This window comes from Bos indicus x Bos taurus, chromosome 19 (genome assembly GCF_003369695.1).
Source record: "Bos indicus x Bos taurus breed Angus x Brahman F1 hybrid chromosome 19, Bos_hybrid_MaternalHap_v2.0, whole genome shotgun sequence".
In the NCBI taxonomy this organism is placed as follows: domain Eukaryota; kingdom Metazoa; phylum Chordata; class Mammalia; order Artiodactyla; family Bovidae; genus Bos; species Bos indicus x Bos taurus.
Window position 1 is genome coordinate 57,005,058 of NC_040094.1, and position 25,573 is coordinate 57,030,630.

General features: G+C 55.8%; 4 protein-coding genes across 9 annotated transcripts in view; 1 reads left to right on the plus strand and 3 right to left on the minus strand.

The window, feature by feature from the left end:
• Positions 1 to 340, minus strand: part of SAP30BP (SAP30 binding protein) — a 33,896-nt gene extending 33,556 nt beyond the window's left edge. The window contains exon 1 of one of the 2 annotated variants that reach the window (XM_027518714.1): positions 178 to 340. In XM_027518714.1, coding sequence (XP_027374515.1) covers positions 178 to 283 — 106 coding nt within the window. In that variant the 5' untranslated portion in view covers positions 284 to 340. The remainder of the gene's footprint in view (positions 1 to 177) is intronic. The other variant, XM_027518713.1, reaches the window with a different exon arrangement.
• A 109-nt stretch (positions 341 to 449) lies between these two features.
• The window catches only part of RECQL5 (RecQ like helicase 5), a 29,932-nt gene continuing 4,808 nt past the window's right edge, over positions 450 to 25,573 (plus strand). For 2 of the 3 annotated variants that reach the window (XM_027518710.1, XM_027518711.1), the window contains exons 1-8: positions 452 to 633; positions 1,155 to 1,292; positions 2,286 to 2,407; positions 3,396 to 3,914; positions 4,706 to 4,808; positions 5,504 to 5,615; positions 6,764 to 6,926; positions 8,538 to 8,617. In XM_027518710.1, the coding sequence (XP_027374511.1) occupies positions 1,166 to 1,292; positions 2,286 to 2,407; positions 3,396 to 3,914; positions 4,706 to 4,808; positions 5,504 to 5,615; positions 6,764 to 6,926; positions 8,538 to 8,617 (1,226 nt within the window). In that variant the 5' untranslated portion in view covers positions 452 to 633; positions 1,155 to 1,165. Of the gene's footprint in view, positions 634 to 1,154; positions 1,293 to 2,285; positions 2,408 to 3,395; positions 3,915 to 4,705; positions 4,809 to 5,503; positions 5,616 to 6,763; positions 6,927 to 8,537; positions 8,618 to 15,152; positions 16,902 to 25,573 lie in introns of those variants that run through there. The other variant, XM_027518712.1, reaches the window with a different exon arrangement.
• On the minus strand, positions 10,221 to 13,701 carry SMIM6 (small integral membrane protein 6). Its single transcript, XM_027518716.1, has 4 exons — positions 12,372 to 13,701; positions 12,218 to 12,293; positions 11,954 to 11,981; positions 10,221 to 11,259 (listed from the first exon to the last, which is right to left on the minus strand). Exons 1-4 carry the CDS (start codon positions 12,424 to 12,426, stop codon positions 11,074 to 11,076), a joined length of 345 nt encoding a protein of 114 aa, XP_027374517.1. The 5' UTR covers positions 12,427 to 13,701; the 3' UTR covers positions 10,221 to 11,073.
• On the minus strand, positions 17,003 to 24,607 carry SMIM5 (small integral membrane protein 5). 3 transcript variants are annotated; one of them, XM_027518718.1, is made up of 4 exons: positions 23,536 to 24,606; positions 20,480 to 20,609; positions 18,062 to 18,221; positions 17,003 to 17,618 (listed from the first exon to the last, which is right to left on the minus strand). In XM_027518718.1, the coding sequence occupies exons 3-4, from the start codon at positions 18,186 to 18,188 to the stop codon at positions 17,509 to 17,511; spliced, it is 237 nt and encodes a 78-aa protein (XP_027374519.1). In that variant the 5' UTR covers positions 18,189 to 18,221; positions 20,480 to 20,609; positions 23,536 to 24,606; the 3' UTR covers positions 17,003 to 17,508. The 3 variants fall into 3 exon arrangements, with proteins under 3 accessions (XP_027374519.1, XP_027374520.1, XP_027374518.1); XM_027518719.1 differs by lacking the exon at positions 20,480 to 20,609 and having other exon boundaries at positions 18,062 to 18,216; positions 23,536 to 24,607; XM_027518717.1 differs by lacking the exon at positions 20,480 to 20,609 and having other exon boundaries at positions 23,536 to 24,524.

Sequence of the window (25,573 nt, forward strand, 5' to 3'; positions counted from 1 at the left end):
TCAACGGAAGGAGACGGTCCATTCGTGCTACAGAGCATACAACGCTCGGTCTAGCCCAGGACCCTGAGTGCCCTTTAGGGCTCTGGGGCCCGATACTTGGGACCATCTCTTTCCCTCCCGCCGGCTAGTGGAGCAGTAACCTGATTCTCCCTTTCCACTTCCCTTCTCGGGCCTCACCAGCCGCGCTGCCTGCCGTTTCAACTCCAGCCTCTCCATCAGACTCGGCCTCTGAATCTTCATCGTAAACTGCCAGAGACGACAGAACATTCTTCTTCCCCGCCATCTTATTTCCACAGCCCCGGCGTGGCTCACTTCTATGACTCCGAAGAGCCGACTTCCGCGCAGAAAGGCGACTTCTTCCGGATCCCAGGAGACCCCGCGCCCCTTCCAGACCGAGAACCAATCAAAACGGCTCTTTCAGCGCTTGGCTCCGCCCCTCATGCCAACGCTTGCAGAACGTCATCACTGCGCGACGGACACAAGCTTCTGTGGGATTTACCTGACACTGCTTTTCCAGCAGTTTGGTTTTTCAGTTACCTGAGGCGTATGGGGGTCTTCGAGTAGTTCCCGAGCCAGCAGGCATCAGCGGCCCGACAAGAGCCCTTCGCTTCTCGGAGCCCACGGCCGGCTCTGATATCTTGGGGTTAAGAGAGGGAGGCTTTGGCTGGGGAAGGGAGAAAAGAGCGGATCTGGGGCTGAGTAGAGGAAAAGGGGAGGGCTGTCCTCCGGGGGGTGGGGGAGAGGGTGGTGGGAAGAAGGGGTCAGGTCAGGTCCCGGGGGAAGAATGGTTGTCAGTGGCAGTGCTTATGGAGAAGAGGGTGGATCTTAGGGAAAAAAATTTCATCTTCTCCAAACTGTTCCTAAGACATTTATGTTTCTTCTCGTGATCTGATTTCTAGCTCTGCGCTGTACCGTGGCCTGGAATAGTTCGAAGATTTTATTTTCACTGAGCATAAAAATAGAGATGTTAATTACTCAAGAATGTATTGCTCCAGGCTCTTCACCTGGATCTATATTACTTGAAAATTGTGCATTGTTTGAGTATAATAAAGCAAATTTATACTCATAGAGAAAAGTAAGCAGTCTTTTAAAAGCAGAACAGAGGTTTCTAGTTGCAACCAATGATCATCACCTTTGCCTTAACCTTTGGCCACTGTTGGTAAAGATGAGTACCCACCCTTCCTCTCCTTTTGACCCTGAGCGTCGAGTCCGGAGCACGTTGAAAAAGGTCTTTGGGTTTGACTCTTTTAAGACGCCTTTGCAGGAGAAGGCGATCATGGCTGTAGTGAAAGGTAACATTGCCAAACTATCTGTGTTTACATTTGTGCTGCTGCAGAGCACTTTCCTTTTTTAAAAAAAAATATTTATTTTTATTTATTTGGCTGCATAGAGTCTTAGTTGTGGCACATGGGAACCAGTTCCCTGACCAGGGATCGAACCCAGCCCCCCTGTATCGGGAGCACAGACTCTTAGCCACTGGACCACCAGGGAATTCCCTGCAGAGCACTTTCCTTCTGACCCTTCCTACCTCCCCACCCTTGGGTATATTTGGTTTTGGAGATATAGACATGTCACCCTAAACTTACAGTTTTATCGGCAGAACCACCCAACTGTTCTGATTCTGACAATTCACAGTCAGGGCTAAGGTTGTCTTTGAAAACACTATACATTTCCATTCTCTTTTGTTTGGTGTAGACAGCAGTGTGTGTGTGTGGGGGGGGGTGTGGTTGGCAGGAATAGTCTTAAGGCAGTCATCTTCCAGGTAATTTCTTTGCTGAAGATAGAGTGGCTTGGGTCCCAAGTAGGGAAGGAGTAATAACATTATAAACCGGAGCTGTGTTGACAGACGGAGGTTGTCAAGAGGGGAGCAGGAATGTAATGTCAGTGACACGGTAATATTTATAAACAAAATCCCTCTAAGTGATGTTGTATCCGTGTCTACGCAGAGAAGCTCATCCATCCAGAAGAATTCCGCTTTCGTTGAATCCTCATTCAGCTCTGCCTGATTCGGTTCAGCCATCCATGTCCCAGCAGACTCTGACTCCTTACCCGTGTAGTAGTTACCACTTCTGGAAATGATTGGCTTGCATTGCTGAATCTCCCTGGATCGCTCCCCTTTTCCTAGAAAGGATGGGAAGGGAATTGCAATTATATTGAGACCCTTCCATGTGCCAGACACTCTGCTAGAGGTTTTTCTTACATTATCCTTTAATTATCAGCAGCCTGGATGAGGGGAATATACAAAAGGCAGGAGCACTGAGATGTTGCCCCCTTGTCTTTTGCAGGTGATAAGGATGTCTTTGTGTGCATGCCCACTGGGGCAGGAAAGTCCCTCTGCTATCAGCTCCCTGCTCTGTTGGCTAAAGGCATCACCATCGTGGTCTCTCCTCTCATTGCTTTGATTCAGGTGAGGCTCAGGGGAATGAAGATGGCAGCCCAGAAAGTTTAGGGGACTTTTTTTTTTTTAGTAGCTAGAAGTTTTACTTCTTTTGCTGGTCTCTTGCTTTTCTTTGATTTGTCTTTGTCCCTCTGTATTGGGTTTCTGAATTGCCTAAATGTGGGGCTCTCCACTAGTGCATATCACTCTGGTGGGTAATGATTGAGTCCTCTCTGTTTTGATGGCCTGAGGTTCTTACCTTCCTTTGTAACTTTTTTTCTGGAGGAACATGGAACTGTATGTGTATGTACACATACATTCTCATATGTATACACGTGCACTGTTGATGTTCTAGAAGGTGCAGATGGGTAGAGCGGTAAATTGATATGGGGGAAGCCCTGGTATGTTCTGCGTGCTTCTGGTGGGCACACAGCTGTGAGACAGAAAAACAGATGAGAAACTTGCTGGGATGTTGTTAACTGTACTTCTGGCTATATTTAAAGCCTGCAGCTGGGCTGGTAGAATCAGAAATGAGGAAGTGTGGCTGTGTGGGTAAGAGCCATCCCCCATGAAGAAAAGGAGAAAGAGAGCAGGCAAGGCAGAGAACAACAGTGACCATGCTTCGTGAGTGTGCCCTAGTCTCAGGCTTTGTACTAAGTGCCTTCAGGGTGTTAACTTGCCTCTGAGGCATAAAAGTTCATTTAATCCTTGCAACAATCCTATTAGGTAGTTTTACTCTTTTTTTAGTAAAGAGAAAGAAAATGAGTTAGTTGAAAGTTCAAGGACCAGCTGAAGAGCATGTGGTAATTGAGCTGGGATTAAAGCCATGTCTGTCTAGCTCCACACTTCCAGGACTTCCTCTTCTGTACCTCTTTTATGCAAAGAGAAGACACGTTGGAGGGTGGGAGGAGGACAATTTATGCCTGTGAACTACCCTCAGGGAGTCGCTGCGACATTTACCTCTGAGTCCTGAGGGCCACTTACTGTCTGTCTGGGCTTCTCCCTCTTGTGCCTTCAGGACCAGGTGGACCACTTGCTGGCTCTGAAGGTCCGAGTGAGTTCCCTGAACTCAAAGCTGTCAGTGCAGGAGAGGAAGGAGCTGCTCTCCGACCTGGAGCAGGAAAAGCCCCAGACCAAGCTTCTGTACATCACGCCGGAGATGGCAGCCTCCACCTCCTTCCAGCCCACCCTGAACTCCCTGGTGTCCCGCCACCTGCTCTCCTACCTGGTGGTGGATGAAGCTCACTGTGTTTCCCAGTGGGGGCATGACTTCCGCCCTGACTACTTGCGTTTGGGAGCCCTGCGCTCCCGCCTGGCAGACGCCCCGTGTGTGGCTCTGACCGCCACGGCTACCCCGCAGGTCCGAGAGGACGTGTTTGCTGCCCTGCACCTGAAGCAGCCAGTTGCTACCTTCAAGACTCCCTGCTTCCGGGCCAACCTCTTCTATGACGTGCAATTCAAGGAACTGCTTCCTGATCCTTATGGGAATCTGAGGGACTTCTGCCTTAAGGCTCTTGGACAGAAGGCTGATAAAGGGGTGAGGGCACCGAAGTCAGGGGTTGAAGGGCCAGTGGGGTGCTAGCCACAGCATAGAGATAGATTCTCGTTTCTAAAAACTTTGGTTTTTTCCAGCTTTCTTAGCCAGGACTAGCTGTAGCTTCTCTTTTTGAGGGGCTGCACTGTGTGGCAGAGAAGGCGATGGCAGCCCACTCCAGTACTCTTGCCTGGAAAATCCCATGGACGGAGGAGCCTGGTAGGCTGCAGTCCATGGGGTCGCGAAGAGTCAGACATGACGGAGCGACTTCACTTTCACGCATTGGAGAAGGAAATGGCAACCCACTCCAGTGTTCTTGCCTGGAGAATCCCAGGGATGGGGGAGCCTGGTGGACTGCCGTCTATGGGGTCGCCCAGAGTCGGACATGACTGAAGCAACTTAGCAGCAGCAGCACTGTATGGCATGTAGGATCTTAGTTCCCTGAGTAGGGCGTGAACCTGTGCTCCTTACGGTGGAAGCCCCAGCTGTAGCTTCTTAAAACTCGCACACAAGCGTTTTGGTTTCCTGGCATTGTTTCACCTACTGGGGTTCCTGGACTCCTCCTCCTTTACAGACCTATCCAGGGCTTGAGGGGAGGAGGCAGAAAGGTTGGAAAGGTTGAGTTCTGAGCCAGTGTGGTCCCGCCTTGTTAGAAAGTGGCAGGGCTGTGCTAGGTGGTCTGCCTCAGAGGAGACTGTGAGGCTGAAAGAGCCACTTTTGAAGCGGCCACAGCATGATGGGCTGAGTGTTTTGTTTTCCCAATGCTTGTTTTCTCCCTGTGTCTCCAAATTCAGTTGTCCGGCTGTGGCATCATCTACTGCAGAACCAGAGAGGCCTGTGAACAGCTGGCCACAGAGCTCAGTTACAGGGGTGTGAACGCCAAGGCGTACCACGCAGGTAAGGGGCGCCTGGGCTCCGTGGCTCTCCTCACTCGGAGAAGCCTTTTGGCCAGTCTCTTATTCCTTAAGAATCCTGGCTGATCAGATGGTCCATCATCTAGTTCCAGATACCCAGGCAGAGCTAAAATGATTCACTTAAATCCACAAAAAGGTGCCTAGACATGAATGAGATGTAAAAGGACCTCCTGAATTCTTGTCGTCACCCTGTGCCCACCCAGCAGCAGGTGATGAGTTTTTTTAGTCCAGGAATTGGTGTTGTGGCAAGAGCACAGGTTCTGGAGGCCAATGAAGACATGGGTGTTTGGGGGTTGCTTTTTGTAATATTCATTTGGCTGCACTGGGGGTTAGCCGTGGCACTTCCTTGTGGCATGCGAACTCTTAGTTGTGGCATGGGGGATCTAGTTCCTGACCAGGATCAAACTCAGGCCCCCTGCATTGGAAGCACGGAATCTTCCCTGCACCACCAGGGAAATCCCTGGACTTGGGTTTGAATCCTGGCTCTCACATTTATGAGAGAACCTTTGCCACGCACAGGCCAGGGTCTTTATGTTGACTGGCTCAGGCTCGGTGGCTTAAGTGCCTGACCCAAGGTCATACACCTGGTGGGTGATGGATTCACAGTGTGTGTGCCGGTAGGCCCCAGGGGAAACCCACGAGAGATGTGAGTTCCCTTCCTCACCTTCTCTGTTCTAGGGCTGAAGGCTCCTGAAAGAACACTGGTGCAGAACGAGTGGATGGAGGAGAAGGTCCCTGTAATTGTGGCGACCATTAGTTTTGGAATGGGAGTGGACAAAGCCAATGTCAGGTGAGTTCTGGTTCTTGTCTGACTCCACCATTCGGGCCCTGGCTCAGGGTGGGGCGGGCCACCTGGTGCTCTGCCTGGAGGACCAGGACTGTGTGTCCTTCTAGGGTCGGGGGCCGGGGGGAGGGAGCGGGGAATGGAGGCCCCAGGACAGCGTCCCAAGTCCGTAGTCCAGACGCTGACAGTCCTTGTGTGGTCTGCCCCCTGGTGGCAGAGAAGCACAGCCCACCCTCAGGCTCACCCTTTAACACAGCCCTACTCACTCTCATCTTAGCAACTGGAGCTTGTGAGAGAGTGGAAGGAAGTATCTTAAAACCACTCCCTGTGGGAAGGCAAAGGCAAAGATCCTGTTACTGTCGCCCCTTCTTGCTGCTTACTGGACAGTCCAGCAGAGATGGGTGCGTCCCAGCCTCCTAGCCCCACACTGGCCACTGTAGGGGTGTCTTTTACCTCCAGCCACTCTTGACCTTCTGGAGATATTTTGGGCTACAGCCCCAAGTCCTTTGCTCGGATTAATACCAACAGTAATGCCTTGTGTGACTTACAGAGCACTTTTGCACGTTTGGTCTCATTAAGCCTCACAGTGACCCTGCCTTGATCAGCGTAGGAATTAGACCATGAACTGCACTTGAGAGAACGTGGACTTTGGAATCAGGGCTTGAACCTTGGGTCAGCTGTGTCTTGTTAGGGGCCAGCTTTGGAATCAGACACCCCTAGACGCAAATCCTAGCTCTACCATCTCCTAGTATGAATTTACTTTTCTGAATCCCAAGTTTATTGCCTATAAAATGAGGCCAGCTCACATGGTGATGACTGTAATGATTAAACAAGACAAACATGTACACTGGCTCATAGTAGGTATTTAGTAAATGTTATCTTTTTTGCTCTTCAAAGATGTTGTAGAGGACTTATCCAGCTCGTAAGTGTCCTGATCTTATTTAAGTCTGCCACTTTTCCTATGGACTGCTCCATGGCAGGGAGGCCTGCTGGCGGGCTGCAGGTGTCCTAGCCTTGTTACCCTGGGGTCCCGTCTCTCCCTGCCAGCCTCCCCGCTCCTGGTACCTGTGAAGGGCCCTGCTCAGCCATCCCAGAGTCTCTCCTCCCCTCAGCCTTCCCCCCACATCTCATGCTGGTTGTCCCCTGGATCCTAGGTTTGTTGCCCACTGGAATATTGCCAAGTCTATGGCTGGGTACTACCAGGAGTCTGGCCGGGCGGGCAGAGATGGAAAGCCTTCCTGGTGCCGCCTCTACTACTCCAGGAGCGACCGTGACCAAGTCAGCTTCCTGATCAGGAAGGAAGTTGCAAAACTCCAGGTGAGTCCTGGACAGTAGGAGCCCTTCCTGTCCGAACCCACCGCTCCACCATTTCACACAGCATATTTCTGAACCCAGATGGAGCTTCTGTAATCTGGAGGGGTGCTCCTGAGGCTCGAAAGTACAAGGGGGCGCATGGGGTGTTGTTGGTAGATAGCTTGTAACAAGGTTAGACTTTTTTCTTTATACTTAGTGTATCTTCGTACAGTCTGTTGTGTGCATGTTATTTTCTGTAGTCAGGATCAAGCCTGCCTTGGTGGTCTACTGGTTAGGACTTGGTGCTTTCACTGCTGTGGCCCCAGGTTCAATCCCTGCTCAAGGAACTAAGATCCCAAAAACTGTGTGGCCCAAAGCAAAAGGATTAAGGTTAGTCCTGTGTGTCACCTGGGGCTGGAGATCCAGTGAAGATACTTCTGTAATGTAAAGTAAAAATCCACAAAGCTATCTTTTCAAAAAACCAAATATTTGGATACATAAATAATCTTAAGTTTCTATAAATCCTAAACCTATGGAAAAATTCTGTGTGGTGAAGATACCATCAAGAGAGGCAATAGATAAATAATAGACCTGGAAAAATATTTAACGTAAAAGGTAAACCAGAGGTTAAAGTGGGCAATAAATAGAGAGCTTTCCCAACTGACAAGAAAAAATAAAGGATACGAAACAAAAATTCCCAGAAAAACTCATCAAATGATATATCCAAAGATGTTCAAATCTGGTCGTAGTCAAGGAAGTAAAAATTAAATAAAATCTGACACACGTGGAAAAGAGCTCAAACCCTGTTGCTAGTGGGCACGTGTAGGAAGGAGTGTCTACACTTTGCCAGGAGAAAAATGCAGTGTTACAGTCTTTTGAGGAGGGAAGCAATCTAGCAATATCTATTTAAATTTTAAAATACAGGTAGGGAATTCCCTGATGGTCCGATGGTTAAGATTTTGGTCCAGTGGTTACGACTCTGTGCTTCCACTGCAAGGGGTGAGGTTTGATCCTTTGTCTAGGAATTAAGATCACACATGCCAAAAAAAGATAAAGAGTGTATATACATACATACATGCTGCTGCTACTGCGAAGTCGCTTCAGTCGTGTCCGACTCGGTGCGACCCCATAGACGGCAGCCCACCAGGCTCTCCCATCCCTGGGATTCTCCAGGCAAGAACACTGGAGTGGGTTGCCATTTCCTTCTCCAATGCATGAAAGTGAGAAGTGAAAGTGAAGTCGCTTAGTCGTGTCCGACTCTTAGTGACCCCATGGACTGCAGCCTACCAGGCTCCTCCATCCATGGGATTTTCCAGGCAAGAGTACTGGAGTGGGGTGCCATTGTCTTCTCCGTAGGTATATGTAGGTACACTTTAAGCTAGGTAGCCTATTTCTGGAACTGAGTCACCTGAAATTGCTTTAAAAAAGTGACCTGGGACCTGACTAGAGCTGGTACTTTGGGGAATTTCTATTTTCCAAAAGCTGCTCAGGTGATGCATGGTCAGGTGTGGAGGAGGCTGTTTCATGAATGTCTTAATTAGTGTCCTTTGCTGTTTTTCTGTCTCATCATTTGTTGGGCTATGTGGTCGTCCAACTATGTAAGACTTTTGCTGAATAGTTGTTTCTTGTCTCCAGGAAAAGAGAGGGAACAAAGCATCTGATAAAGCTGCAGTCTTGGCCTTTGATGCCCTGGTGGCCTTCTGCGAAGAGTCAGGGTGAGTGACGTATCTCGTGTGTGGAGCCAAGTGTTGAGACCTTTCCCTCCCCCGTCACCATGCGTTAACCAGCTCATGCAGGGCAGCTCCTGGGCCAGCAAGGGACCCCTGCCTGCTGAGGGCCATCGTGTGGGATGTTTCCTGTCAGGGAGCATAGAAGGTGGTACTCCTCGGAAGGAGTTTCTGAGGCCCTGCACTTTTCCATGTAGGGCCTCAGAAACTCTGGCCCTGTGAGGATTCATTGTGGATTTTGGGTGGTCACCCACCCATCCCACTCTACCCACTTCTGGAGTGGCTGGCCCCGTGAATGACTCAGTTCCAAGAGATGTGACCAGTTCTGCACCACTGGCGTTGTGGTTGTCACATGCCACGGAGCTGGACCACTGGCTTCACTTGTAGGGTAGTCAGTCTCTTCCCAGACCCAAACAGAAACATGTGGCTCAGCTTATCTCTTAGGGGGGGGGCGGTATTGTGCTTGGAGAGATATCATATTTCTAACGTAACAGCAGCCTGCCCACTTTGGAAACCACGTATCTGTTTGATCCGCATCTGCTGCTGGAGGGGGCTATGAAAGAGCCTGATAGCTGCTCAGGGTGGGCGCCGCGCACGAGCAGCTGTGGGCACACTGTGTGAGGGACGTCTGGGAGCATTCGAGACAGGCTGGGAGCCCTGGCATTTGTATAGCGCTTGGCTCAAGAAAGGTCTTTGATTCCTCTGCTCTCATTGGTTAGATCTCATTGGACAACCTGTAAGATAGATGCAGAACTTATGGCTTCAGACATCGAGTGGACCAGAGAGGTCATGGTCATGAAGCTCACAGTAGGACAGATGATAATCCCCATCTCCCGATTGTCAGGGACGTGCACGTTTTCATACACACACGCCACCTTGGTTTTTGCCGGACTAGATTCGGGAAGCACGGAGCTGATTAAGTGCATGGTACTCGTGTCCAGCAGAGGTTTGAGGGTTTCCTCTGGAGACCAGAGAGGCTCTTACTTGGGCTGTATGTTTTGACTCTCACCCCCTCCTCTTCACTGATGAGTTGGTAGCCCCTGGGTTGAAGCTGTTCCCTTCTCCAAGCGGCCATCTCTCATTTGGCCTCGCGAGACCATGCCCAGCAGAGGTGGTCAGGACCCTTGCCCACAGCCCCTGTGACCAGAGCCCTTTGTAGGCACTCATACTATGAACTGCTAAATTAGGCCTCCTTTGGCTTCTTGAGTGAAGCGCTTGTCCTGAAAGGGCTCTGTGTCCTTGCTGGGTATCAGAGTCCCCTGTTCTGGAAAGCGCCCTGGCTGGGTTCTTGTTGGGGATGAGTCTGAGTCTCTGTAAGGCTGTCCGGAGGCTTAGCTCTGCCACCTCTAGGCTGCAGCAGCTCACCACACAAGAGGCCAGGTCCTCCCAGGGGCCTCTGCCTTCTATTTCAGCCCAGGGAGCTGGGGCCTCTTAATGTGTCAGGGGCCGAGCACTGGGGGGCCTCCTGTTGCCCTGTAAGCCACCTTATCTCTTCTGTCTCTCTTGTTGCATGTGAGGATGTCTGATGCCAGGACTTCCAGGCCCTGGGATGGAGTCAGCATGGCTGGTGTGGCTAGATTTGAAATTGCTCTTTGAATGAAAGAATGTTTCTTTATTGAACAGATGGTACATAGCACAAAGGCAAAGCCCCTTCTCCACCAGACATTTGCCCCTTTTCTAAGAATAGCCTGGTTTGAGGTTGACACCGAAGCAGCTGTTTGCGAAGGGAGGGCACCTGGCAGCAAGGGACAGGCCAGCATGGTGGCGTCAGCAGAGGCGGGGACATGTCTACAAAGGCTGCATTGTAGGGTCGGGGTGCATGGGGGCTGGGGGGCTCTGTAAGGGATACCTGGGCATCTCTGGGACCAGAGAAAAGACATGCAGGTCATATGAAGGCCAGTGTGGGGCATCCAGCCGGCTTCCTCTCTTCTCGGTGTGTAGCTGCTTTCTCTGAGCGTGACCATGAAATGCATTTGATTACTGATGACATGGCCAAATTTACCTTTGAGTGTAAAAAGGAATAGTAATTAGGTTGAAAGTACCTCTGGCCCAGAGGCCTCTCCACCCTGAGATAGGAAGAACTGCTTTGGTTTAGGCCTAGGTTGTACTGGGCTGTGTCGTCTCCCAAGGTCTCCAGGCTCAGAGAGCCGACGGTTCAGGCATCCCTCTGTGTATCCGTTCCTTTGCTCATTTCTTTATTCATTCATTTGTTCCATCAGCAAACACTGACTGGTACTGACTCTGGGCAAGGCACACCGGAAAAGGGGTACAATGGGGAACAGAAAGAGACCCAGTCCCTGCTTTTTGGTACTTGAACCAGTGGGGAAGACAGGCATTTATCAGATAATCATATGAAAAATGTTTAATTCCAGACTGTTAAAGAGCTTTGAAGAAAGAGTCCATAGTGTTTTGAGAATGGCCCCCTTGCCCGGCAGAAAGTCAGGTCACGACTCTTCCTTCTGGTTGGTCGTTTTGTTCATGGGGAGGAAACCGAAGATAATAGCAAACAAGACGAGAGACAGGACCGTGGTGAAGAACAGGACGATCACGGCCAGGCCCCCCTGGTCCCAGGGATTCTCCCAGAACTCCACCTTCCAGGAGTATTTCGATAGCATTCTGTCCATTTGAACCTGGAAAGGCGGGGACAGAGGCCCTGAATGCCGGGGCTTCTCCACAGCCCTCCCCATGTGCTACTGCCTACTCCCCTAACTCCATCCTCTGGTGCCATCTCAGAACAGCAGCAATCTCTGCAGTTAGTGGGCACTGAAGGGACACTGGGTCTTGGGGCTCGGTGCCTCCAGGAGGCAACGGATGGGCTTTCCTCCTCCGCAAAAGTGAAAGCAGGGCCTGGCATCAAGGGCAGGGGTGGGGGTGGTCCAGTGCGCTCTGCCTTCCCCAGGCCTCTCCTAAACAGCCCTGCTGTGATCAGGGACTTTCTCTCCCATCCCTGAGGCCTGCTCAGCCAGAACCTGCAAAGCACTGCTGTAGGGGCTTCCCTGGTGGCCCAGTGGTTAAGACTCTAATCCTAACCCCAGTGCAGGGGGCACAGGTTTGATCCCTGCACGCCACGTGACACGGCCAAAAAATAAGTGACAAGCACTGATGTAGACCCTTCCCAGTTTTTCTGCCTCAGTTGCGAACATCTGGGGAGCATTTTAAGAGGTCCTCACTGGAGCCAAGGAGTGGACGGACTCAAGCTGGGAGCTCAGCCGGCTTCCTTAGAGGCAGGACCAACTAATCATCTTGAAACACAGCTGAGACGGGCAGGCTGCGAGCCAGTAGCCAATTGAAGGGAGTAAAGGCGGAGAAGGAAGGCGCCATTACCCGGGTCTGCTGCTCTCGGTCTTGTGTCCTAAGAGAGGGTGGATCAGGGGAATCCTCCAGAGCCACGCTTTGCAGGGACCGAGCTGAAGACACTGCCAGGAGACCAGAGCTCTGCCCCGACTCAGAGAAGCAACTTTTGGGAGGAAAAGGGGTCGCCCTGATGGCTGGCCCTGACCAGACCTGCCTGCTGTCACCAGAGCAGACAAAGGTGGCCTAGGGCCTGTTGCCGAGCAACCACATTCCCTTTCAGCCTTTCACACTTACCCCCTCTGCTGTGTTCTGCCCTCTTGCGATGCTGTTTTGGAGGGCTGCTCAGGGCGTGTGGGCTGAAGTGTCCTGGCTGAGACAAATCAGAATTGGAGTCGGTGGGAAGAGAATGGCTCCAGGGCCCTTGCTCCAGGCCACCTGTCCCCCTCACCTGTGTCCACTGAAAGGACCTGCTCAGGAGGCCCCAGGGCTGGGGCGCCACCCATGGCTGTTTGCTGTCCATGGCACCGGGTAGATGATTAACCACAGCTCCCGCTGGCACCTCCTGGAACCAGCATGGGGGTGTTTATCACCAGCGAGGCCCCGGCTTCCTGCGGAGGCCTGACTTCTCCCTTGGTATCTCTGTCGCTCAGGCCTGCCTCAACTGTTTCTTGTGGGTTCCCACCCCTGGTGTGATGGAGCAGCCGGGAAGCAGGAGTGGGGCCTGTGCCCTGGTGCGTGGAACCTGGTGGCCGCCATCCCTCCTTAAAAGACAGGAGTCGAGTGTCCACGGTGGGCAGGAACTGCGCTGGCACCTTGTGTCCAGTTGTGAGCAGGAGAGGCGGGCTCTGCCCTCCTGGGGGTTCCATTCTGGGGCCTGTTAGAGGCATGTGGCAGCATTTCTGAAGGCCTGTTCCCAGGCCCCTCCTCTGGGTGTGTTAGAACCCTGTGCTTGGTAAAGCTCGCCAGGTGATTCTCACGTGCAGCCGGGGATGGAAGAGGTGGTGGGTGGGTTCTGTGAAGTCCTTCTTACCTCTCCTGGCCTCACTGACCCCGGCTCACCTGCTGCCTCGCATTTTCTTCCGTAAAACACACTGACTAATGCCCTTGGCCTGCCGGGGTCTACGCACACCCTCGGGCTTCCGCTCCATCAGCTTAGTTGGATGCTTATCAAGAGTCAGCTATTTGTTCCCCAACCTGTTTTGTGGCAGCTGTAGTTGTTATTATAATTACATAATTGCACTTAACATTACATGAAAACGAAGCAGTGGTGATAGCCGAAACCCCAGTTTTACAACCGGGGAACAGGCACGGAGCGGTTAAGTAGCTTACCCAAGGTCACACAGCTAAGAAGTTACTGCTCTGAGGTTTGGACCCAGCTGTTCCACTCAGCTGCACAATCTGAGCTCTGAAGTGCTTTGTCGGACCTCAGAACAAGCAGAGAGGGAAAGTATTTCTTTCTGTAAATACTACTTGACCACTTCAGAATCATTCAGATGGCATTTCTGTCAAAAATAGATGTGGACAAGACAGCTGTAAACAGTTCCTAAAAATGCAGAAGGATTTCACAATCAGGTTTCTTTGCAGATGCCTTTTTTTTAGAAAGCTGACTTCTATTTTTTTAATTTAAAACAATATTTATTTATTAGACCACGTCGGGTCTCAGTTGAGTCACGCGGGGTCTTTCACTGCAGTGCACGGACGCTTTAGTTGTGGTGCGCAGGCTCAGGAGTTGTGGCACGTGGGCGGAGTTGCTCCGAGGCAATGTGGGGTCTTAGTTCCCTGACCAGGGATCGACCCTGAGTCCCCAGCATTGCAGGGTGGATTCTTAACCACTGGACCACCATGGAAGTCCCCTTATTCTGCCTCAAAGAAAGAAAATTTAGCAGATAGACAAGTCAGGAAACCTGATCAGCAAACCCACACTCAGAGAAAAGATGTGTGTGTCTGTGTTTCCATCTCATGAGGAGTGTAGAGTATGTATGTCTCATGTACGCAAACATTGCTTTAATTGACTTTTTCTATTAATTGCTGGCCCAGGTCAGAAAATTCTTCTGAAATGATCGCCAGGAAGGGAGTGATATGATGGGAAGAGGTAGAGAATGCTGTTGGTGCCCTTGGCATGGCCTGGGGCCCAGGGGACTCCCCTAGGAGGAGCAATGATTAAGTTGAGATGTGAAGATGATGGAAGAGTGAGAATTAGGGGACAGCAGCCAGCTGCTTCCCGAGGAGAGTGAAGAAACATTTTCTAAGTACAGAATTATTTTGTTTTCAGTAATTTTTTAAATAATCATTTTGTTGTTGTTTGTACCGCGTGGCTTGCAGAATCTCAGGAACCTAACCCAGGGGATTAATCAGAAACTGGATCTGGACCATGGCAGCGAAAGTCCAGAATCCTAACCACTAGGGCACCAGGGAACTCCTTGTCCTCTGTGTTTTAGGCTGTGGAATTTGTTGTTACCCACAAGCAAATATCTTGTCCTGAAGGTTGGTTACTTGTAGATTGCTTTCAAACATTAATGTTCGGGAAAACAGATTTCAGAGCAAACAGTTTTATGTGGCCTCTGCTAATGAGATTCTTGCACCGGCGGCTTGACTGTAGTTTCTGAGATGTGATGTCTGGACAGTAAAGTGTGCAGATCCGAAGCGTAGAGTGAAAAACCCTTGTGAGGCACCGAGACCACAATCGTGGGCACTGTTGGAGCAGAGGCCATAAGCAGGGGTTGTGGCATGAAGAGGTGTGGAGACCAGCACCGAGACTGGCGGGGACACTGCGGCAGTGACTGCAGGTAGATGCGGCTGGCGGCCTGGTCCAGGGTGGCACGGCAGTGGGAGCGGAGAGGTCTGGTCGCCAGCCTCAGCCGGGTGTTCTCTGGGCTTGGACGGCCTGACGGCGCCTCTCCCATGGCCCCCACCTACTTTGCTGCACCTCCTTGTATAGTCCCTCCTACACTGGGAGGGTGGTTGCTGTCTCCTCTCCATGCCTGTCTTCCCCAGAGGGCCGATCAGAGTGTGTCAGGCTGCTGTTGTGCACAAGGAGGTCTGGTTGGTTGAGCCGCAGGGGCTTGGAGCCTGCTTGGGACCTGACGAGACAGCTGCGGGGGAGCCACTGGTGGCGGGGCTGTGCTCCTGGAAGCCCCTGAGGGTGGGGACAGCATCTTATTTGGAGTCGGCATTAGGTACTTCCTGGCCTGGAGGAGGAAAACACGAGTGAACTTCTGTCCGCTTGCAGGTGCCCAGGGCTGCCCGTGGTCCCCACTTCTTGGCAGCTGCACCCAGGAGCCTGAATCTTAGAAAAGAGGTTCAGTGTCAGTTACCCTGATGAAGGATGTTCTCGGTGCTGATGAGCCTGCTGAAGGAAGATCACACGAGGCTGAGGTTGCTGTGTCTTCTGAACTGAAGGCTTCCTGGGGAGCCTGCAGCCACGGGTGCTAGGCCCAGAAAAGGCGGGGCTCCACATGTTCCCGCCTTCCCTGTGTTCTTCTGGGAGGGAACCCAGACGGGCCCCACCCCAGCTCCTAACTCCTAGGCCACACCCGCTCACAGGGAAGGGTGTAGGGTGGGGCTCTTTGGGGCCTGAGATTGTTAGGTGGTGGGTGATGCAGCCTTATCAGCACTGCAGCTGGAGGCCTGGGTGTGGTGAGCCAGACAGGCGGGTCCTGCCACTGTTCAGCTGGTCCGGTTTAGGCAAGGTACCTACTTCCTCACCTTTGAAAAGGGGATCGTAATGGTCCCTTTGGCATGAGGTTGTTGTGACGATTAAATGGATTAATCTGTGTCAAAAGGCTTCAGACATGCCTGCGGGGGGGATGAGCCCTTGGTGCATTTTAGCTACCTCTGTGCTCACCGTTATTGTCATTATTATTATCGCTATTTTTCTGAACCCCATTCTTTCGTGATGGTGGTAGAAGGGTACAGTGTACAGACAGATTCTTGCATTTCTTTTGTTTTCTGTGGAAGCATTTCCTCTCTGGGTCTTCCACCCAAACCAAACCGTTAGACAAGTCCCTGGACACCAGGGAGGGAAACCAACCAGGGAGAGGGCTTCTCCTGCCGGCCTGCCAGCTGGAGATGGTGGAGTGGCGGGGGCTGGCATCCCCCTCTCCTCGCTGTTTCCCGAGTGGCTGGGGCTCTGCCTCCAGGCAACCAGGACAGGCTGCACAGGCCGAGACGATGGAGGTGTGTAAAGAACGCGGGGCTCTTTATGGCTCTGATGGACCGGTGTTGGGGGAGGGTGGCAGGTGCCGTGAGAGCCTCTGCCTCCCCTGCGCTCATTCCTGGGTTTGTAGTTCTACCTGGAAAGTTCTGTGGAGAGAAAGTAAACTGCAGGGCAGGAGGTGGGCAGTGTTGTTGTCAGCAGGAGCAGTCCTTAAAACGGGTCCACGTTGCTCTGGCTCGGCCCCCGGATAGAGGGGCAAATAAGGATGCTTCGTAGCGGTGGAGCTCTTAGGATATGCCCAGTGCTGGGCCAGGTCATCGTGCCAAGGCCGTCTTGGTTTATCCTCACAGGCTTACCCCAGGAGGAGGGTACCAGGATTGTCCCCATTTCACAGGGGAAGGAAACATGGCTTTGGAAGGTCAAGTCGCTAACATCTATTCATGTAGCTGGTCGGGGGTGGGGGGTGGTGGCGAAGATTTGAACCCAGACCGTCTGGCCCGTTGGGGAAAGGATGTTGCGGTCGGGAGGCAGGTTATGGATGACAGTAGGGACCTCACCTCTCTTATTCTGGAAGTTTAGGGGGACCTGCTAGGATAGGGCGTGCTGCCTACAGTTAATGGCCATGGTGACCGTGGCGTGGCATTCTTGAGCCCGGCACCTGCCTGGGGCAGATACAGCCTCCATCGCGGCCGACCAGGCATCTGGGAGGCAGCGCTCGGCAGGAGGGGCCCTGCAGCCTCCCCTGGTTCCGGAGTCTTGCCACCTTCCCCCCATGTGGCATTTTTGCCTGCGTGTTTCTCCAGCTTCCATGGGCACAGGGAGAGCAGAGGCTGCAAGGAGAAGTCACTGGCCACACCCCCAGGATCCTGGCACGCCGACCTCCCGATGCACAGGGCCCAGCCCAGGGAATAGGGCACCACAGAAACACATAACCAGAAAGCCTTTACTGGAAAGAAGCAGGCAAACACTGGAAAGAAGCAGGCAAACCCTGGAATAGAACACTGACATGTTCCCCACTCTGGGGGGTGCTTGGGACCCAGTAGCTCCTGCACAGAGCCCCTCAAATTGGCCTGCTCCTCTCTGGCGTGGGACCTCCGAGGGCCAGCTCCCCGCAGATGCAGGGTATTCTCCAAGTACGGGGACTACGCTCTGTGCTTTGTTAAAAAGTGCAGGTCGGCAAAGAATCCCTGATGGTTTTCTGTCTTCGAAACCATCGATCCCTCCTGGGCGCCCTGCAGGTGAGAGTTCTGTGGCCGAAACAGCCCGTTTCCTTGCTGAGGCTCCAGGTCTCAGTGTCCGGGTCCCTGGGCCCGGCCAGGGCTGAGCCGTGGGTCTTTGTCTTGAGGGGCGAGGGCTGCGGGGCGAGGCTGACACCTGGGACGTGGCGTCGGCGGTCTCCTCTCCAGCTTCTCGGCCAACTCCCTGGCCCTCAGGGTGGGGTCATGGGTCCCACCTGGGTCCTCCTGCCTCTCCGTCGGGGCCAGCAGTACTGACAGCAGCAGAAGCCGCAGGCAATCAGTAGCAGCAGCACTACGGTGGCTGGAGGGGATGAGGAGACAGCAGAGAGCCCGGGAAACTCAGACGGGGGGGAGAAAGCACGCCCACCTCGCTTCTGAAGAAGCCCCCTTGGGGGCCTGGAGGACCTTCCCTAGAGGTCTGCTTACTGGTCAGAAACACCGAGAATCTGGGGAGAGGAGTGACTGTCCCCACACCGGCCCCCAGGGCTTTGGCTCCCTTCATCCCTGGGTTGAGGTCCAGGGAGCACCCCTGGGCCCTGGTTTTCAGCACACCCCATCCCCAGGGGCAGCATGTCGGAGAATAGGGGGAGATCCCCTGCCCCCCACCCCCGACCCTCTGGAGACATCTGCTGCTCCTCCTCTATCTGGGGAACCACCCAGCCCTCCGACTGGCACCATAGTTTCCTCTCCCAGACGCGAGGAAGAGCCCTGGGTGCTGAGGAGACTTTGGGAGCCCCGGCTTACCTGTAAAAACCACCAGGACTGAGAAGGCCAGGATCTCCACAGGCTCAGCCTGTGGCAGTCTCTGCAGCTTGAGCAGCAGCCTGTCCCCAATGGAGTGTATCTCCTGCATGAGCTTGCTGGCTGCCATGCTGCGCCGGGTTCCTGCTGGGCGCCTCCTGGGCTGCAGAGCAGAGAGAGGGCCTGGCGTCCCTGCGGAGCTGGCTCCGGAGAGTCCGCCCTCTCACCTGCCCTGGCCCGCAGAACGAGTTTGTCAGGCCTCACCCATCAGAGTCCGGCGGCTCACCAGAGAGGAAGCGAGCCGTGGGGCCCCTCGCTCAGCGCTGGCCCTCACCCCGCCTCACTGGCACTGCCCCGGCCAGGGACACGGGGGACCCTGAGGCCCCGCTGCAGGGCTGCCGGGCACAGCCAGCCCCGGGAGGGCTCTGCCAGCGGCCAGGGTCAGCCATGCTTGCTGGCCGTGAAGGTGACTGCCCTGTTCCGCTCCTTTGTTTTGAGACACAACTCCTAGGTGTTGTCAGGGTGTCTGGTATGGAAACAGCTCCCTGGTTGGTTTCCCGGTGGGGACACGGGGCTCTGGGATCCCAGCCTGGCACCCTTACTTTTGGTCACTTTTGGGGACAGAGGGTCCGCTTCTCCTGGGAGCAGGCTGATGGGGGCTGCTGGCCAGGGTCGGCCAGAGGTGAGAGCTGACTGGGGGGGCGGTCTGAGGCCCCCTGGGGTCCCCACCCCTCTCATCAGCCCCATTTCTTTCCTCATTCGGTGTCTTCCTGTGAGAAGGTGGGGTGACACCGTACTCCTCCAGTTTTCCCCAAGGAGTCTTCTCTCAGGATGGGACCAGGCGTCCCAGGGAGGGTGTAAGCGCCCTGCTCTTGCTGGCTGGGACCTGCCCTTCTGGCTCGCAAGAGGATCCCCTTCCCCCAACACCCCCTCCCCCCGAGTGGCCGGTCAGCCTCCAAGCCCCATGACCCAGGGCTTCCTCCAGCCCATCCTGCCTGAGGGGCCAAAGGTGAAGGCCCAGGCCAAGTCAGTGAGTCAGAGCACATTATGCCCCAGACTTTCTTCCCCTGGTGCCTCATAGGTGGGCACGAGGGAGCCAGCACCTCTTGAGAGAGGGCTCAGAGACAGCCTGGGCCAACCCAGCCTCAACCTGTTCACCGAGGCGGGGCTGCCAGCAGCCCGGGGCCTGCGCCAGGCCTTAAGCTCTTGTTGCCACCGCTCCGTCCCTGATCTCTGCCTGGCAGGTTCGCCCGGTGTGGGCTGCGGTCACCCCTGGCCCTGCCACCGCAGCGTAGCGTCCTTAGAGCCGCCTGGAAGGTCATCTGCCGGGCCCTCTGCGCCGCCCTTGGCTCCCTGCCCTCTCTGGCACATGGCCTTTGCTCAAGGAGGGGAGTCCCCCTCCTGCCCAGCCCTTCCTTCTTGGGCAGCTCTGGTCGTTAGAGGATGGGACCTCCTGGTGGCCTCATAAGCCCCACCTGTGGTCACTTAGGCCACTTCTGCCCCCCATCCACTTCGTGGTCCTTTGGGGCCTGGACGGTGGCTGGCACAGGTATCTCCTCCACAGGGTTCCTGCTCCCATCTGGCCAGCCGGCCCCGTAGCACAGCATTTGAATCATTCTGGGTTTGATGCTGCCAGCCTCCTCCCTGCTTTTGTGACTTGGAGTCAGTTTGTCTCTCTGGGTCTGTTCCTCCCCTCATTTTACATGGAGACGGGGTGCCCGCCTTGAGGCTGTCAGGAGGGAGGGTTGAGCCCAGCGCCGGGCTCCGGGAGTGCCCGGGGCACGTGGTTCTGCTCTGGGCAGGGAGAGGCCGGACGGCCTCTGGGGCAGTCACGGCCCCCTCGCCGCGCACGCCACCAGTGGCCTTCTTCCAGCACCTTTGGGGAGTGTCATTTGTGTCCTTCATGCCAGGATGTCTGTGGTGTGTGAGGGGAAGGAAGGTGGTGGGCGGCCGGCTGGAGGCAGGGAGCTGTGTTGTAAGTGATGATGGGGGTGGCAGGCAGGTGGAGATGGCTCCGTGGAGGACTGGATGGTTTTCTGTCAGAGAGCGAAGCTCCTGGAGTCAGAGCCCCCCAGCTTCTCCCACGCCCCAGCCCAGGGTCCGCATCTTTCTACAGAGGAGATCAGGAGCCCAGTCTTCCAATGTCCTAGGAGGCATAGGATTCTAGAATGCTATGCGTCATCCCCTTCTGCCTCCTTTCTTTTGTACTTGGGGACCCTGAGACCAGAGAGAGGAAGGGACCTCTCCACGGTCACACTGTGCCTCCCTAGGCGCCTGTTCTGGGAAGCCTGCTCTTTGCAGACAAGATCAGGAGCCGCGCACCGAGGGCCTGGCCCGTGTGACAGGCTCAGCACAGGACTGGGGCTGCGGAGACCAGTCCCACCCACACGTGGGAATCTGGAGCACAGCGTCTTCACTCACCGGGCCACGCCTGCCCTTTGAGAACCTCCTGTGACTTGTCACCAAAGGGCAGATCTCACGAGTCTTTCTGTGTCAAGTTCACAAGGACCCCTTTCCTCAGGTCACGCCGGGCAGACCACCTCCCGCTGACCTGGGGGGCAGGCATGCACAGGAGTGTTGTCCCGGGACCCTGGCTCCTGGGCGTCCCACTCCCCGGGTTTCCTGGAGGATGGGAGCCTGCCTGCCTGGCCTGTCCCAGTGGGCTGACCGGAGCCCTTAGGGAGCATGCACCAGGCTCCAGAGCTGGGCTGCTCTCGCCTCCCTTCTTTAGCTGCACTTGGCCTGGCTTTCTCAGCTGATTGGCCCAGGGCCTGCGTTGCCTAATGGAGCCATCAGAGACACTCCTTCAGAGAGGAAGCAGGGAGCGCGAGCTGGCAGGGGGCTTTTCCACTTGTGCCCCCATGCCTAAAGGCTCAGGAGGGATTGCAGAGGGGGTGGGTCCGCTTCTGAGCGAGAGGTTGCTTGGAGACCCTGGTCAGTTGGGGTGTGGAGGGGGTGTAGGTGTGATCCCCAAAGCAGGGAGGAGGAAGGTGGAGTGGAGGCTGAACTGTGCAGGAAAGGTGGGGCCTGTTGGCCCTCCAGGGCTTAGGAAGTCAGAAAGCTGCAGACTCATGCCCGGGGGGCCCAGGCCCCCCTCTGGGAAGAGCGTCCGTCCACGCCCGCTGCAGGCCACAGGCTCTCACAGCCGGGGCCTGTGGGGACCGGAATCTGCCAGCTGTGCCTGGGTCGGCCCCGGCTGTGCCTGTGGGGTCCCGTCTGCACCGGGGACAAGAGTGGATCTGCCCCGAAGACCAAAGCCCCCTTTGCTCTCCAGTTGCTATTTCATCCTTTCCAGCTTGGCCTTGAGTGAAAGGAGCCTTAGTGGGGCCCGTGGGGGAGTTGGAGGGGCCTTGTACTCCTAGAGGGTGGGGGCACATTCCAGCAGGTCCCGGGCGGGCTTCCCAGCACGCTATTTAAAGCAAGGCCAAGGGTGCCTGACGCCGGGTGCCCGATATAACCAGCCGTCGTCAGGTGACCGTGTGGCCATGGCCCAGCCGTCGCTCAGCAGGGAGCCCTCAGCGTTCCCAGCTGTGGCCACAGGAGAGGGGGCCCTCCCAGGAGCGCTGCCTCTTGTCCCCTTAACCTTCCTCCCAGGTTTGGAGGGAGATGGTCAGGGAAGCCCTGTGGGCCTATCTATATGTTTTGCTAGTCTTCCTAGCTGAGGTCCGCCACACTCCTTCCCAGACTGTACTTCCTGCCTGTGAACCAGGGAAGCTAGAGTATCTCCCAGCCCCATGCCCGGTAGCACCTCGGTTAGGAGCAGCCAGAACAAGTGGTGGCTTTCCCTGGCTCTCGGCCCGCATGGCCCCTCATGGCCCTGCCCCAGCCAAAGGGGCAGCCTGCAGAGCGGGGAGATGAGCCAGGCTGAGGGAAGGCTGGCAGAGCTGGAGGGACTAGGACATGTGCCTTTGGGTGGCATCCCCTGGCACAGAGGGCCTTGCGACTGAGCAGGCAGGCATCCTGCAGGCCAGACAACTGCCACCTGGTACTGAAGCGGCCCTGTTTCCTTCTTGCCAAACTGACGCTCCAAGTCCAGGCACAGCTGCCTGGGGAGAACCCAGCCTGCGGGTGTTTGGTGACTGATATGGGCGTGTTGGTGCCTCAAGGGTCCAAGGGCTTCTTGCCCTGCCTTGTTATTTTATCAAAGTGGGTTTCATCCACCCTTACTTGTTGGAGAAACAACCAGAATGAGGCATAATTAAAGGCCGTGGGTGTCTTAGCAGATTCCCGAGGCCTAACGAGCGAGACAGAGATGCCCACTGTGCGCTGCGCTTCTGGCCTTAGCCCCACCTTGCGGTGGAAGGGAGACACTTGCGCCCTAGGCAGCCCGGGGTCTCCAGCCGCATAGCTCTGCTTGCTGCTGCTGACTCTTCCTGCAGGCCCAGGAGCTGGGCATCACCCTTGTGTCCCTGCTCAGGGACTTGTGTTTGGGGGGCTCCATCCACTTGTGTCCTTTGCGTCTAGGGACTCTAATCCCTGCCTGCCTGCCTGGGCCGTCTTGCAGTGGCTCACCGCTGTGTCCCTCCCTTGCTCGGGGTCTGTTCCCTCTCTCTGTCATCACTGCCCGTCGCTGCAGGGCTTTTAAGCCTCCCCAGCCCGCAGCCCAGGCCCGTTCCTACAGCCTCAGCGGAGCCAGGAACACACAGGCTGGTCTTTGGTTCCCACTTTAACCTGGGTGGTTGTTTCCAAGTAGATGTGGACTTGTTTGCCTTGGGGAGACATCTGGGGGGTGGGGGTGGCTGGGGAGGGAGCCTTTAATGCTGCTTGTGTGAGGACAGGGAGGCTGGAGCAGTGTGTGGGGGGTCCGCACTGTGGGCCCAGCAATGGGGCGGGGCAGTCCCCCCCAGCTTCACTTCCACCCCACCCTGGGGTTAGGGCCCTCAAGTGCTGGCCTGGTGCTCAGGGAGATTTGGGGGCTCCTGGAGATCTCAGTGGGCACCGGAAGGAGGACCTGGGCCTAGCCCCCCACCCCGAGTCAAGAACACCAAGCGTCCCCCAATAAGAGGTGGGAGCTGCTGCTCTCGTTCAGGATATCCACATCCTGGGTGGTTTGAACTGGCTGGGCCTCCTCAACTGGGAGAAAGCAGGTACTTGATCCTGGGGGAAAAGGGAGGCTCAGTGGGCAGGCGACTGCTCCCTCCCCGGCCAGGCCAGCCAAATCCCTCATTTAAGCCCCCTGAATAGAAAGAGCTTAAACTAACTTCTGTCGAATAAGCAGGCTCCCCAGGCCTCTCTGCCTGCTCAGCAAACAGAGGAAACCACCCTGTGCCAAGGGCTGTAGCCTCAGGCCAGGGCCCATGCTGGGTCCCAGCGGGAGAGGGGAGAGCCCGGGCTCGAAGGGGCCCTGTCCGGAGACTGTGCCCAAGTGTGTCCCTCAAAAACCTCTTCTCCGTGTTCGTGGTGGATCCACCCTCGAGGCAGGGGACCCTGGTGGCGCCCTTCCCTCCCTCCCCCCTCCTCTGTGACCGGCCACTCACCTGCGAGTCAGGTGCGGCGGGGGGCGGCCGCAGGTGCAGGGCAGCCCAGGGGCCTCGAGTTTCTCCTCCCTGCCTCCCCCGGCCAGCCGGGCTCACACCTCTTCCTTCCTTTGCGGACGTGTCTTTCCTGACCTGCGGCTGCGCCCCGAGTGCCTCTGCTCAGCGCAGCGGAGCTCCTGGCTGTTGACAGCCAGCTGCTGTCTCGGCTTTTTTGTTGTTGGTCGTCCTGGAGATTCAAGTGTCACATTACTTGGGGCGGCCGCTCAAGTGGGGAGCCAGTGCCCCCGCTGTGCCCAGAGGGAATCCCTGCCGGGAGGGCGTCCTGCAGGCTTCCTGTGCCTGCTCCCTGCCCCGAGGTCTGCACGGCCCTCCTGTTCCTCCTCCTCTTCCTCTCCTCCCTCCTGGCGGGTGTGGGCTGGGCCTGGGCTGCGAGCTGATGAAAGAGGAGGGCGACTCGCACGTTCCCTGGCAAGGATGACCTCTGGGAGGCTCCACCTGAGCGGAGAAGTCGGGCGGGAGGGGGGCTTGCAGCTCTCCAACCCTTGGCACCCCGCGGCCCCCTTGGGGGGGACCCATGTCCTTCAGCCCCCACTCTGTCCTTCAGGCGACTCCCCAGCAGGGCCCCCTCTTCTCTTCTCCTGGGAAAGAAAGCCGGGGAGATGCCAGACCACCCAGGCTGTTAGCCCTCTGGGGCGGCATCTCAGGGAAGGACTCGGGAGTCCCGAGTGACCGGGGAGTAGTCCAGGCTTAACCCGTCCCTCGGGAGGTGGCCCCGGAGGAGAGAGGACACTGCTGCTCTTTTCTCGACAGTGTCTGCTGGGGCTGTCTCCACACTCCTGGCCCGGCCGGCAGGGACGGGCTCCAGAGCAGCCCAGCGGCCAGCGGGGCTGTTTGACATTTGGCTGGTCGTGCCACCCCAGCAGACCAGGCGGTACCCGGAGCAGGACAGGGGCCGACCCCAGCCCGCATCTGCGAGCTGTCAATGGAACCCTTTGAGTGTGAGCACAAAACGCCAGTGAGTCAGGGCTTGGGGGAGGGCGCGGGGAAGGAAGCCAGGCTTGTGGCCACACCACTTGGATGCCAGAGCGTCCCAGAGGCGGGACAGGCTGCCACTGTGCGGTGGCACGGACTTGGGACTTGGGCGGCGGGGTGAGCAGCGTGGGTTTGGGCGCGGCAGGAATGGCGCCCTCTGGTGGCTGCGCAGCCAGCCCACCTTTCCTCTGGGCCGTGTTCTCTGAGCTGGCCCGGGGTCTCCGCTCCTCAGCCTGTTCCTTGCAGCCCCAAGCAGTGCTTGTGTTTAAGTCGTGTCCCAGCTAGAGCAGTGGTGTCTGCTCTTCTTGTCTTTGGGACGTGGTACCTGGATGGCCTTGCCTCTGCTCTGGCCTCCCCAGAGGCTTCGCCCACCCTGTGCCGCATGCCTGCTGCAGGGACCACTGTTTGTAATGGCCCGGATGGAGCTGTGCCCTCCACCCACACCCCCGGTCTCTACATCTGCCCCAGTGATCCATTGGGCCCCCACAGGAGAGACTGCTGGAGGCTGGCACCCCAAGGGGGCTATGGTGGGTCAGGGCAGAGGAAGATGTGATGAGGAAGACCACGGGAAGGCTGTGCTCACCAGTGCCCGGCATGGGGTGCCAATCCAGAGCTGCCTGGTTCCTGCTCTCAAGCAGTCTCCCGGTTCCGGGCCGTGTACACTGGGTCAGGCAGAGGCTTGTTAGGGACAACAGGGAGGAGTCGCCAGGAGACAGAAGCAGAGCTGAGCGCTGAGGTGGGGTAGGGCCACTTCCTGCTGTTCACTCTCCCCAGCCCCACTCAGAAGAAGAGAGTAAGGAGCGGTAATAAGAGCCCTAAGTGCTAAGTGCTGTTACGCACTTCCGAGCGCTGTCTCGGCTCTTACGCTGCCCGAGGGGCCAGGGCTCTCCTTGTACCATGTTGTAGGTGTGTTGTGCTCGAGGTGCCTAAGCTTCATTTCAGGAGGTCAGGCGCTTTCCCCAAGGACACAGCCTCAGCTACAGAGTCAGCGTCTGCACCCAGAGGC